Source organism: Tasmannia lanceolata, unplaced genomic scaffold (assembly GCF_043159265.1).
Source record: "Tasmannia lanceolata isolate RefF3 unplaced genomic scaffold, GAP_Taslan_0.1 ptg000006l, whole genome shotgun sequence".
Lineage (NCBI taxonomy): Eukaryota > Viridiplantae > Streptophyta > Magnoliopsida > Canellales > Winteraceae > Tasmannia > Tasmannia lanceolata.
The window spans coordinates 31,509,551-31,522,593 of NW_027518683.1; the positions used below are offsets into that span (position 1 = coordinate 31,509,551).

General features: G+C 45.4%; 1 protein-coding gene across 1 annotated transcript; it reads left to right on the forward strand.

Annotated features, from left to right (window-relative positions):
* The first annotated feature begins 4,528 nt into the window (after positions 1 to 4,528).
* LOC143878920 (uncharacterized) lies at positions 4,529 to 9,357 on the forward strand. The gene is made up of 3 exons (XM_077381136.1): positions 4,529 to 4,605; positions 8,368 to 8,813; positions 8,893 to 9,357. The coding sequence occupies exons 1-3, from the start codon at positions 4,548 to 4,550 to the stop codon at positions 9,355 to 9,357; spliced, it is 969 nt and encodes a 322-aa protein (XP_077237251.1). The 5' UTR covers positions 4,529 to 4,547.
* The last annotated feature ends 3,686 nt before the right edge of the window (positions 9,358 to 13,043 follow it).

Here is a 13,043-nt window from a genome sequence, read left to right on the forward strand (position 1 = left end):
AAGGCCCACCATTTACAATTACACATGATATTTTGATTGGTGGGGCCCACTCTTTTCGCCCCTTTTTTTGTTACTTGGGACAGCCATATCTAGTGTAATAGTATTGCCATAAGTACCCTAGAGGCGGGCTGTCCCAAGTTGAAAAAAATGGGCGGAGCACTTCCCCTCTTGTTTTGTTGGTGCGGGCCATATAATTTTATGGGCTCCTAATGCTTAGTTAATTTGCTAGGGTCCATCGCAGAAGGCATTTCGCGGAACGTTCATTGCATAAGGGGCAGCCACGTTTGATGAATTAAATGATTGAGACAAAATCTGACGCTATGTGGCTGCTCTATCATGCAACAGATGCTCCGCTAATGCCTTCCTAGCAAATCCCTTAGCAGAATCCCTTATATGTAGGGAGAGAGAACACTAAATTAGAAAACGAATAAAAAGAATCCCTTATTTCAAGCTAGAGAGAATGAGAGAATTTAGAAAAATCCTGAAAATCAGGGGCAACTTTGCTGAAAAAATCTACTCTTATAGAGTTAAAAAAAGAGGTACAAGAAATATACATAAAACCTAGAATGATTTTACTCCAGCAAATAAGCCATAAAACCTTTGCACATGAAATATACATACATTAAAGTTCTCCAGAACCTGATATCACATACCTAGAATGATTTAACTTGAACAAATTTGTTAATAACTAAAAGAAATAGAGAGAAGAATGACATATAGGACCAAAGGAAATCGGGAAAACAAATAGATTTTAGTCAAGAGAGCATATTTACAACAGATCTATGGAAAAAGCAAAAAAAAAAAAGGGTTAACCTTCTATCAATGGGCTAAACCCTCTTTGGAAAATAGTACATCAGATCTTTAGAATAAAAGAAAAAAAAGGGCTAAACCCTCTATAGAAAACTCATCATTGACAGATCAAAAAGAGAGAGGGAGATCAGCTTATCGGAGATAATGGAGGCGCACCGGAGACGACGCGGCAGAGAAGATGGATTCTCGCCGAAGAGAATGGAGGACTCGCCAGATACGATGGAGGCTCGCCGGAGGGAATGGATGACTTGCCGGAGACGATGGCGGTCTCGACGGAGAAGATGGAGGACGAAGATAGTTTTTGCAAATGAGGAAGAGAAGGGTTTGCTCGTGAGTCGTGAATGAGTTCTTTTTTCGTTTCCCCGATAAAACTAATTTTCCTCAAAGAATCCGATGTATTTGGGCGGAAAATATTAGGCGGAAAGCTACGAGACACGTCATTTATCACGGATTCCACGCGGGACTCACCATTTCCTTTTCCAGTCAACAAAATTACCACTTTTAACCCATTTCCGCAGATTTAAGGCTCGTTTCCGTTTCCTTTCCTCCAAATACGCGGAACTAAACAGACCCTAAGGGAAGTACAATTTAATGAAGTATAAGAAAGTACAATGATCACTCTCCCATCCAAGGACCCCAACTCTATCTCAATACCCCCTAAGAGTTATGAGGTATTACTGGCCTCATTCCAATCTGATATCCCATACTGATCTGACATCCCATGCATAAGATACGATTATGTTGCTATGAAGTTTATTGATGCTGTCTACCAAATATCATTCTCTATCTTAATGAAATGAAATAAAATACAATGTATGCACTTTATTGTGTAGTTTAATAATGCTGCCTACCAAATATCATTCTATACATTGATGAAATGAAATAAAATGCAAAGTAAAATAGCTTACAAAAAAAAAAATCCCCTTCCAATGCTTAGTAGGAGACTCATCATTTGTATGATGCTTGGGTCTTGAAAGCCATGAAAGGAGTCTATGCACTAATTTCATTAGTGTAAAAAGGTTAACTGTCAGAGTAAAGTAAACCTTGGAACTAAAGTGAATTGTCAATTAAACTAACTAATTTCATAAGTGTCAACTCAAGTCAACTCAACAAAGCCTTCGTCCCAAACTAGTTGGGGTCGGCTAAATGAATCCTTCAGAAAAAAGTTCATGAAGAAGGTAAAAGGAATCTACCCGACTCTAATCCTGGTTCTAGTTGGGTTCTTCTACGTGGGTCATTTTCTTCCATTCTATCATATCCAAGGTCATGTTCTATGTTATGTTCCTAGCTATCAAGTCTTTCCTCACTGTTTGTACCCAAGTTGTTTTCAGTCTACCCTACCTCTTTTTACTCCATCAATTTGGCACGAGTCGCCTCTTCTCGCCGGAGCATCTAAAGGCCTACATTGGATACCTCCAAACCATCTTAAGCGGCGCTCTCTCATCTTCTCCTCAATTGGTGCCACACCCACCTTTTTACGAATGACTTCATTTTTTATTCTATCTAACATTGTGTGGCCCCACATCCATCTAAGCATGGATGTGTAAAATGTTTAATTGTCAGAGTGAAGTAAACTAATTTCGTAAGTGTAAAATGTTTAATTGTCAGAGTAAAGTAAACAATGGAACTAAAGTGAAATGTCCAACGGACCATAATGGATGATAAATAAATCCACTAGAAATGTTTAAAATCTAGTTGATTGGCTAGCAATACCGTGGGGGTTTCCGTGCTGGGAGGAGTAGTTGTGCTGGCAAGGGAGATTATCATTTGAAGGTCAGCTGTGGGTCCAGTGGCCACGCACTTGATTCTGACCCCAACAGAGGGAAATATCGTCATTCCTAATATATCCTTCTTATACCCTTATTCTTTAGGTTAAAATTCAACACATCGTGCCCTTTTGTAAAGATAAAGGGCATTGATATTTTCGCCCCCCATAGTACGAATTCACCCCCCTTTTAACATGATTTGACGTCAAAAAGCGTTAAAGTTACCCACTGTTCACGTTGTAAGCGGGGCGAATGCTTACTACAGAGGGGGTGAAAAATATCATCTCCCATGATAAAAGTAATTATGTCAACACCATACCAAATAATTCCTCTAATTAGATTAAATTTTGTAACCTATCAGGGCATCCCATTAGTAAGCCGGCCCGGGCCGATTCATCTGATTCTGGTATTATTGATCGATTTGGGCGTATATGTTGAAATCTTTTTCATTATCATAGTGGATCACTACGGAAGGGTTTAGTTGTACACGTAAACGATAGCCTAGAAAGTAGAAAGAATGATTGTATAATTGGTTTATATGGATATCTTGGAACTAGGGTTTATTTGTTTTTAAGTGGGTACGTAACTGAACGAGAAATTTCATTACATGTCCAATATCTAACGGATCACGATACCGCCCCAATATAAAAAGTTAGTATTTGTTCTTCCACCCGTTTTGATGAAGACACTCATATTAATACTAATAGCGTAGTGATATCCTCCCCCGCCACAAATTTTGATAAAGACACTCATATTAATACTCATAGGGCAGTGATACACCCGCCCCCCCCCCCCACCCCCCCACAGTTTTCGTTAACTTTTATGAAGGGGTGGAGAAGCAACCGTCAACTCCAAAAGCATAAAAGTCAACGATTTCTGTTTTTTTTTCTTTGGGGGGGGGGGGGGGGGGGGGGGGGCGGAATATCACTCCCCTACTAATAACATGTAAATCCAACCACCCATTTAATTGACAAGGGCACGCATATCAAAAATTGATAAAAATTTATTCCCAAAAGGAGAAATAATACGATGCCCACCCGTGAAGTCCCGTGCTGACACCCTATAAAAACTCTAAAAAGTAATGTAATGGGAAAGCTGAAAAAAAAGACAATTAGAATGACGAGAACTTATATGGTGGCCGACCGTGAATATAAAGCTCGGAGAGAGAGAGAGAGAAACTCTCTCCCTTGATTTTAAATCTAAGAGGTTTTTACTTTTCCTTGGTTCAAAAACCAAGGAAGAAAGTTTTGTCTCCTTCTGCCCTTTATGTTCTCACGGTCGGCCATCATATAATTTCTCTACAATTCCATTATAAAAGGAGCACGGTTATCATTTTCATAAATATGGAGAATTTATATGATGGGTGGCCGTGAAAACACGTGAAGTCTAAAAAAGTAGGTATGGCCCATTTTTTTATTTACGATCCAAACCGCTCAACTGTTTGGGCACAATGTAAATAGGTTGTGCCCAAAAAATCATTTCCATAGGATGATTCTAACCCTCTGATCTGAACTGATTAGAATATGTAGTGCCCCAAAAATCATTTATGGAATCGTCTACAGATCGGAGGGTTAGGATCATCCTATGGAAATGATTTTTGGGGCACAACCTATTTACGTTGTGCCCAAACAGATGAACGGTTTGGATCATCAAAAAAAGTGGGCCGTACCTACTTTTTTTAGACTTCCCGTGTTTTCACGGCCACACATCATATAAATTCTCATAAATATGTAGAAACCCGAGCTTCAAGATCATTCATTTGGAATGACACCACGATTCAATCCTTGAATTTGGAGCAAGAAAGAACACATGAACCGTTCTTTAGGCCTAAATTACGCTCACGCTAAAAAGTTAAGAGATGTGATAATCAAATGTATTGACTCTCCGTCCTATATAAACCCAGCATTTCTAACTCGCTTCTTTTCTGGTGTCAAGTTCCTTATTTTCTTCGATTATCTAACCCCTTTAACAATGTTTAATACGCCCCAAATCTCTCTTCTGGTATTATCCACGCTCTTGTTTTCCGCAGGTAAAATAATTTCCATGTCTATTTTATGACTGAAGATACTATGAAATGTTGTGCTTTAATTAGGGTTGGGTCCGGGTCGAGTTTTGTCTAACAAATTGATTAGAATTAAACTGAAACCGAACCCATTTTATGATAAAAGCTCAACCTGAGTTCCCAAAAATCGACCCGAGTTGAACCCACATAGCTTGTTTAATTTTTCAATCTAACTTTAAGGTGTGTTCTTGTCCAGGGGGGTTCAACTGTGAGGGTTTGTTATGGCATGCTCGGCAACAACTTAACATCTGCAAAGGAGGTCATTGCCATGTACAAATCCCACAAAATCGAACGGATGAGGATTTACAATCCTAACTCGAAAGCATTAAATGCCCTCCGTGGATCTAGAATCCAATCCAACTCATCATCGGAGTCCTAAACCAGGACCTCCGAAAGCTCAGATCCTCTCGCCCGGCAGCAAATAAATGGGTCAAAAAGAACATCCGATCTTAGCCGGATGTAAGTTTCCAATTTATCGCTGTTGGAAATGAGGTGATACCGGAGGATTAGCACAATTCGTCCTACCTGCTATGTAGAACATATATTATGCCCTCAAGTCTGTAGGCCTACATGGCAAGATCAAGGTGTCTACATCAGTTGCCACGTCGGTAATGGGAAAATCCTACCCTCCCTCAGTTGGGGTATTCTCAGATAGCTCTAGAGAATACATGGTGTTAGACCTAAAATCGGTAACAGGTACAGCAGTGACGTGAGAGCTGAGCTGGATGACTAGGGGAGCCGAGTCCTAAGAGACCGGAGTGAACGAGAAGTGAGGTGGTCGAGAACGAGTCCTGCTATGAGGGCTGAGTCCTGCACAAGGCAAGCGAGGTCAGAAAACCTGTTAGACCTAAAATCGGTAACAGGTACAACAGTGACGTGAGAGCTGAGCTGGATGACTAGGGGAGCCGAGTTCTGAGAGACCGGAGTGAACGAGAAGTGAGGTGGTCGAGAACGAGTCCTGCTATGAGGGCTGAGTCCTGCACAAGGCAAGCGAGGTCAGAAGACCAGACCGGGTTTTACTCCGGACAGGCCCTTCGACACTCAAGTCAGTATGAGCAGGAGTGAAGGGGAGATGTCTAAGAGTTTTTAGGGAGAGAAGGGATTTTTCATTACCCATTGGTCTGAGCTTTGATCCTGTATTTATAGGAAAATCTGGTGAGGTGTCCTGGACAGGTGTCCAGGACAGGTGGCGGCCTGTGAGAGGCTGCAGCTCACCTACTCTGGGACAGGTGGCGGCCTGTGAGAGGCTGCAGCTCACCTACTCTGGGACAGGTGGCAGCCTGTGAGAGGCTGGTGTTTTCACACCCCATCAGTTGCCCCCTAGTTTTCCAAGTCATTGAGAGACTTGGGAAAGTGTGATCAATCGATTCTCTTAACGGGTAGGCTTATCTGGGAGTGAGTCAGAAAACTAAGCTCAGAGATCCAGTCCGGAGTCCGGCTGGAAGTGGAGTCCGGAGATCCAGTTCGGAGTCCGGCTGGAAGTGGAGTCCGGAGATCCAGTCCGGAGTCCGGCTGGAAGTTGAGTCCGGAGATCCAGTCCGGAGTCCGGCTGGAAGTGGAGTCCGGAGATCCAGTCCGGAGTCCGGCTAGAAGTGGAGTCCAGAGATCCAGTCCGGAGTCCGGCTGGAAGTGGAGCCCGGAGATCCAGTCCGGAGTCCGGCTGGAAGTTGAGTCCGGAGATCCAGTCCGGAGTCCGGCTCGAAGTTGAGTCCGGTTCGGACCGATTTTTGTCGTCTTGTGGCCAGTGCGGTTCGGACCGGACTGATTTTTGTCGTTTTGTTGAAACGCGTTATATCCAGTTTGGCTTTTGCCGGACTGGTTTTTTGTCGTCTTGCGGCCAGTGCGGTTCGGACCGGACTGATTTTTGTCGTTTTGTTGAAACCCGTTATATCCAGTTAGGATTTTGCCGGACTGTTTTTTGTCGTCTTGCAGCGAGTGCGGTTCGGACCGGACTGATTTTTGTCGTTTTGTTGAAACGCGTTATATCCAGTTCGGATTTTGTCGGACTGTTTTTTGTCGTCTTGCAGCGAGTGCGGTTCGGACCGGACTGATTTTTGTCGTTTTGTTGAAACGCGTTATATCCAGTTCGGATTTTGCCGGACTGTTTTTTGTCGTCTTGCAGCAAGTGCGGTTCGGACCGGACTGATTTTTGTCGTTTTGTTGAAACGCGTTATATCCAGTTCGGATTTTGCCGGACTGTTTTTTGTCGTCTTGCGGCCAGTGCGGTTCGGACCGGACTGATTTTTGTCGTTTTGTTGAAACGCGTTATATCCAGTTCGGCTTTAAAGATCCAGTACGGAGTGTGGAGCATGGAGTACGGAGCATGGAGTACGGAGCATGGAGTGCGGAGCAGAGATGTGAATTTTCATGCACGTAGGAACACGCGCGTGCTTGATCGTATTTTTGAGTGGGAGAATGTGTCCATCATAAATATGGGACACGTGGCGCCATTCGAGTGTCCTCGAGATGCGTGCGTCGCATTTAATGCCCCACCGCCTCTGAAAAGCTATAAAAGGAGGTTTACCCCCTTCCATTTTTTACTTTTTACTTTTCTTCTTTTTCTTGCTCTGAGAGCTCCGACTTCTTAGTTCTCAATTCGCAGTTCGCAGTTCGAGTTACGCAAGGACTTGACGAGCTCCACCCACCGGTATTCCTCTCAGCCCTTCTCTTTACTACATGTCTGATAGTAATTCGAGTTCCGAGTCCGGTACGGAGTCCTCCACTAGCAGTAGTTCAGAATTTAGGCCGCCGCAGAAGCCTGTAATGGCTAGGACGTCCGCTAGGATAGATCTTGTAGATAGCGACGACGGTGGGGACAGGGACGAGGTGTTTTTAGACTTGAACGCCACTCCACTCCCCACTGGTAGTCTCTCCCGAGCAGAAGGGAGTGTTGAAAGTGACGTTGCTGAGGCGTCTACAACATTCCTTCCTGGTCAGGCGGTGGAGGTAGTCGCTAGAGCGCGGATGGATGCCAACCCAAAATACAACCTGCGAGCTCTAGTCGAAGAGAACTACCTCACCAGGTCCATGCTAGGCGACATTAGGAATAAGTACTGTGTGCCTCCAAGATTTGAACTGAAGGCAGCTATAGAGGGAGACAGAGCCTGTAACGAGAGTCGAGATCTCTGTATTTATGAGGAGTCGATGAGGGCGGGACTCCGATTTCCTTTGCACCCATTCTTCGCAGCGGTGCTTCGATACTACGGACTGGCCCCAGCTCAAGTAGCTCCGAACTCATGGAGACTACTGACTCGGTTCTTGTATCTTGTCCACGGCCGGTTAGAGAGGAGCGTGAGCTTGTCGCTATTCCGTGCTTGTGCACATCTGAAGAGGCATAAGGAAGGGGGCTGGATCTACATCAGCCAGCGCCCTGAACTTAAAATCATTACCGGCATCCCCTCGTCAATACATTCATGGAAGAATAGGTTCTTCTACGTCGAGGATAAGGAGGTCAGTGAGCCCTGGCCTGTCCCTCTAGTGTGGGACACTCCGGACACTTCCAAATTAAGTCGAAAGCCGCTCCTCGAGAGTGAGGACAGAGAGACTTTCGCCTTGATGCGGAAGGAGATCGAGCAGTCAGGCCTTATCCGCTGTGCAGAGTTCTCAGGAGAGGAGGTGCTAGTTGGACTGGGCGTGAGTGCCGCGACTCCAGAACGTATGTAGCTAGACTTGTCTTTAGAATATGTTTACTTTTATATGCTTGCTTCTGACTGCTCGCTTGTCTGGCAGAAATGAAGAAACAATCGACTGTCGAGAAGATAAGACAGGGAGCCCAGCCACGGGCACAGGAGGGTGCTGCACAGGCACAACAGGAGCGCCAGAAGAGAAAGGCGACTGTACTGGCGAGTCCGGCCCCATCACAGGGCACTCCTCCACCCCCATCCCAGAGGGCCAAGACTACGGTGAAGCTGATAGGCCCCTTTGCCCAGGGCGGTGGCTCTTCTAAGTCCGGTGGTGCTTCTACCGGAACCGGTTCTGGAGCTCGTCCTCCTACGGGGCTTAGTGAGCACGTCTTTCGACCCAATTGGGCCGTTCTGAAGGATGACACTGCCCTAGGCGAGAGCCGAGTGGCAGCAGAGATCATGAGCAAGTGTTTGCTGCGGAAGGACAAGCAACAGGTCCTTCACGAGCCGCCAGCTACAGGAGAGGAGGCTGTGTTATCCTCAGCTTACCAGGTAAGGAAGAGGTGATCCGTTTGCTAACTTTCTGCCCATTTCTTCCTTTTACCATACTGATGCCTGTTTCTTTCTTCAGATCTTGCTCTACTATAATGACCTCAAGGAGAAGAGTAAGAAGTTCTCCCAAGCCATTACTGCATCTGAAGAGGTGAACGGAAAGTTGGCCGCTGAGGTGCAGGAGCTTCAAACGAGCATCGGGCGAGTAGAGGAGGAGAAGAGGTTGTTGATGGAGGATCTGGCCGCAGAGAAGAAGAAACTGGTCAAGGCTGCTGAAGCCATGGAGGCTCAAAGAGGAAGAGCCAAAGAGAGGCAGGAGACGGCAGTGAAGGAGGCCACAGAGGCGAAGGAGGCTGAACTTTTCAGCCTGTCGAGCGAGGCTTATAGTCTTGGATACTACGACTGCCTCCAGGAGCTCCAGGCCTGCAATCCAAACTTATTGATGCAGAACATGACTCTCCCTGCCAGGCCGAAGATTACTGATGAGGAGCCAGATGCTCCTACTGATGCTCCTGCTGACATCACCTCTCTTCCAGATGCTTAGTATATATATATTTTTTTTGTTTATTTTGACCTCATTTTGTAATGGTCCTTGAGACCCTACAGCTCTTAGCAGCCGCTTTAAAGTGAATTTTGTAATGGCCCTCGAGGCCCCACATATTCTGATCAATGAAATCACATTTGTCTGTCTCTGATATTTCTCAACTGAGTGATTTGCTCGACTTGTCTTTTTAATTTTGATAACCTGGGACTGAGGCTGTTGATAGTCGAATTGTGACGAGCTGGTCTTCTAACAAGTACCCAAGTTTAGGAACAACGAGTACCCAAGTTTAAGAACTGGGTTTCCAGTAAGTACCCAAGTTTTGTGAACTGGGTTTCCAGTGAGTACCCAAGTTTAAGAACTGGGTTTCCAGTGAGTACCCAAGTTTAAGAACTGGGTTTCCAGTAAGTACCCAAGTTTTGTGAACTGGGTTTCCGATGAGTACCCAAGTTTTGTGAACTGGGTTTCCAATGAGTACCCGAGTTTTGTGAACTGGGTTTCCAATAAGTACCCAAGTTTTGTGAACTGGGTTTCTAATAAGTACCCAAGTTTTGTGAACTGGGTTTCCAATGAGTACCCAAGTTTTGTGAACTGGGTTTCCAGAGAGTAAGAGTGAAACAAAGTCTGCAAAAAAGATTATTTATTTATAACAACAAATTTACAAATTTACAAAGTCACCTTTTTACGCCGTACATTTTGTCTATTGATAATATCTCCTGAGATTTTTGGAGTTCCATGCGTGAGGTAATAAGTGCTCCTCCAGTGTCTCCAGTTTATAGCTTCCTGGCCGGATAACTTCTTTCACTCGATATGGCCCTTCCCAAGTCGGGGAGAGTTTCCCGACTTTCGTTGGTTGGGAGACGGCTGCCTTTCTCAGGACCAAATCTCCTGTCCTGAATTCTCTGGGGCGAATCTTGGAGTTGTGATAATTTGATACCCTCTGCTTATAAGCGGCGACCCGGATTCGAGATTCTTCCCGGATTTCTTCTAGTAAGTCGAGATCGGCACGGAGCCCGTCGCCGTTAAGCTGCTCGTTGAAGCTGGTGATTCTGGGAGACGGAGCGCCTATATCGACTGGTATCACAGCCTCAGTACCAAAGGAGAGGTTGAATGGCGATTCACCAGTCGTCGTGCGAGGAGTAGTGCGGTAAGCCCACAGAACGTGATAGAGCTCATCTGCCCATCGGCCAGCTTTTTCATCCAGCCTCTTCTTTATCCCCTGAAGCAGGATTCTATTAGTTACTTCCGTTTGCCCATTGGTCTGGGGGTGAGCAACCGAAGTGAATCTCTTTTCAATCTTTAGGTCCGAGCAGAACTTTCAAAAGTTCCGGCAGTCGAACTGTTTGCCGTTGTCCGTGATCAAGATACGGGGAATCCCAAATCTACAGACTACTGCCTTCCAGAAGAAGTTCTGCACATTCTGCTCAGTGATCTGGGCCAGAGGTTCTGCCTCCACCCACTTAGTGAAATAGTCGATCGCCACTACCACGAACATGCACTTTCCAGAGGCCGGTGGGAAAGGGCCCAGGATGTCCATCCCCCATACTGCGAAGGGAAGCAGACTAATAATTGGAGCCATTGCTACGGCAGGCTGGTGGATGGTAGGAGAGAACTTCTGACACCTCTCACACCTTTTAACCAGATCCAGGGCATCCTGCCTGATAGTAGGCCAATACAGTCCTCTGAGCAGCACCTTTATCGCCAGGGCTTTGCCCCCCAGATGTTCTCCGCAAATTCCTTCATGAGTCTCTTGTAGTGCATACGCGGCGTCGCTCGGCCTCAGACACTTCAGATATGGGAGAGTATATGACCTTTTGTATAGATTGTCACCACTGAGGGAGAATCGGGCAGCTCTCTGTATCACCTTACGAGCTTCTTTCTTATCCTTCGGGAGTCTAGCATCGCGCAGATAACCCATGATCTCATCCATCCAGCACGGCTCATCTTCCACCTGCATGACTTCCATGGCTTTACTGTCGATGCTGGACCTCTGTAGAAACTCCATGTGTATGCTTCCGAGAGTGGTATATCCAGAGGTAGCCAGTTTTGACAGCACGTCAGCTTTGGCATTCTCTGTTCTTGGCACTCTGATGACCTCGAAACTTGCAAACCGGCTGGAAAGTTGGCGAACCTTGGCGAGGTATTTAATCATACGCTCGTCTCGGGCTTCGTAGACCCCTTGGATCTGGTTTGCTACCAGCTGCGAGTAGCAGTACGCTTTCAATTTTTGGGCGCCAGTCTGAATCGCCAGGCTCATTCCGGCAAGGAGGGCCTATTATTCCGCCTCATTATTTGATGCACGGAACCCGAATCTCAGGGCGTAATCCGCAGTTAACTCATCAGGCCCAGTGAGGATGAGGCCAGCTCCACAGCCGTTTTTATTTGAAGATCCGTCGACATATACTTCCCAAGTCGGTGTGCTGGTTATGGAGTCCTGTCCGGCTGAAGGTGGCCTGATTTCCGTCCGAATTTCTTCTGTCATACGCTCTTCAGGGACTACTTTCTCTATAACTGGGAGCTGCAATGCTTCAGGGTCGACGACCTGCTGGGGGATAGTGCACTCGGCTACAAAGTCTGCCAGTACTTGGGCCTTGATAGCTGGCCTGGGTGCGTACTGAATATCGAACTCGCTTATCTCTACAGCCCATTTCACAAGTCGCCCGGAGATATCTGGTCGATGGAGAACTTGTCGAAGTGGCTGATCAGTCAAGACCTTTACAGTGTGAGCTTGGAAGTACGGCCTTAACTTCCTGGCGGCCATTACCAGCGCGTAAGCCAATTTCTCGACCCGCTGGTACCTTGTTTCTGCGTCGTGAAGAACCTTGTGTAGACACCCTCATTTTGCTATACTTTAACCAACAATAACCTAATATATTGATCCGTGGAATTTCATTGGTAAAGTATGCATCCTCAAATTTTCTGAAAACCAAAATGATAAAGAGATGTACCTGGTGAGATGATTAGATCCGAAAAATTGAAAAATACCCTGATTGGTGAATTTAGTGTGTTAAATCCATGTGAGAGTCCCTCTATCATGGATTTATATGTTTTGGGTCATTAATATCTCGATCTGACTTTACGGATCATCAATCGGGACAAAATAAGCTAGGATCACTTCACAGCCCGGGACCTGATTCCATTCCGAGACCCGATTTCCATAAATCGTTAGATCAGGGGCAGATCTTGACCTGAGTGTCTTTCCTTACTAAGAATTTGTGATCATTTAGTCAAAATATGATCGATCAAGGTTAATCTCAAATTCAGATTAAACATTGGGTTACTTAATTGAGCAAAAACCCAGTGAAAAGTCACGGATCAAGGCGGGATAAGAGAGATCCGTCGAAATTGTCCCGTTAAATCATCGATATCAAAACTTTCTAATGTCTCAACTATTGTCAATATCATGGTTTAATAGTTTTAACCGTTGGCCCAAAGTTGATCGAATCAGTTGGTTCGTTCGGACCACCAATTTGCTCGATCTTTGAAAAAATGATCTACCGACAGAGATCGAAGGCTCACATTGGTCGAAAATTCTGAAAACAGTTTCTATGGCAATATTGGGCTTAAATGAACGAGAAAAAATCAGGGATTCCAAAGGCGAAAGAATTATCGGAGTCGGATGCCAAAATCTCCGGAAAACGACATTTTTCCGTTTTCGAGAGAGTTCTCTTTCCTACCCTCTCTCTCCT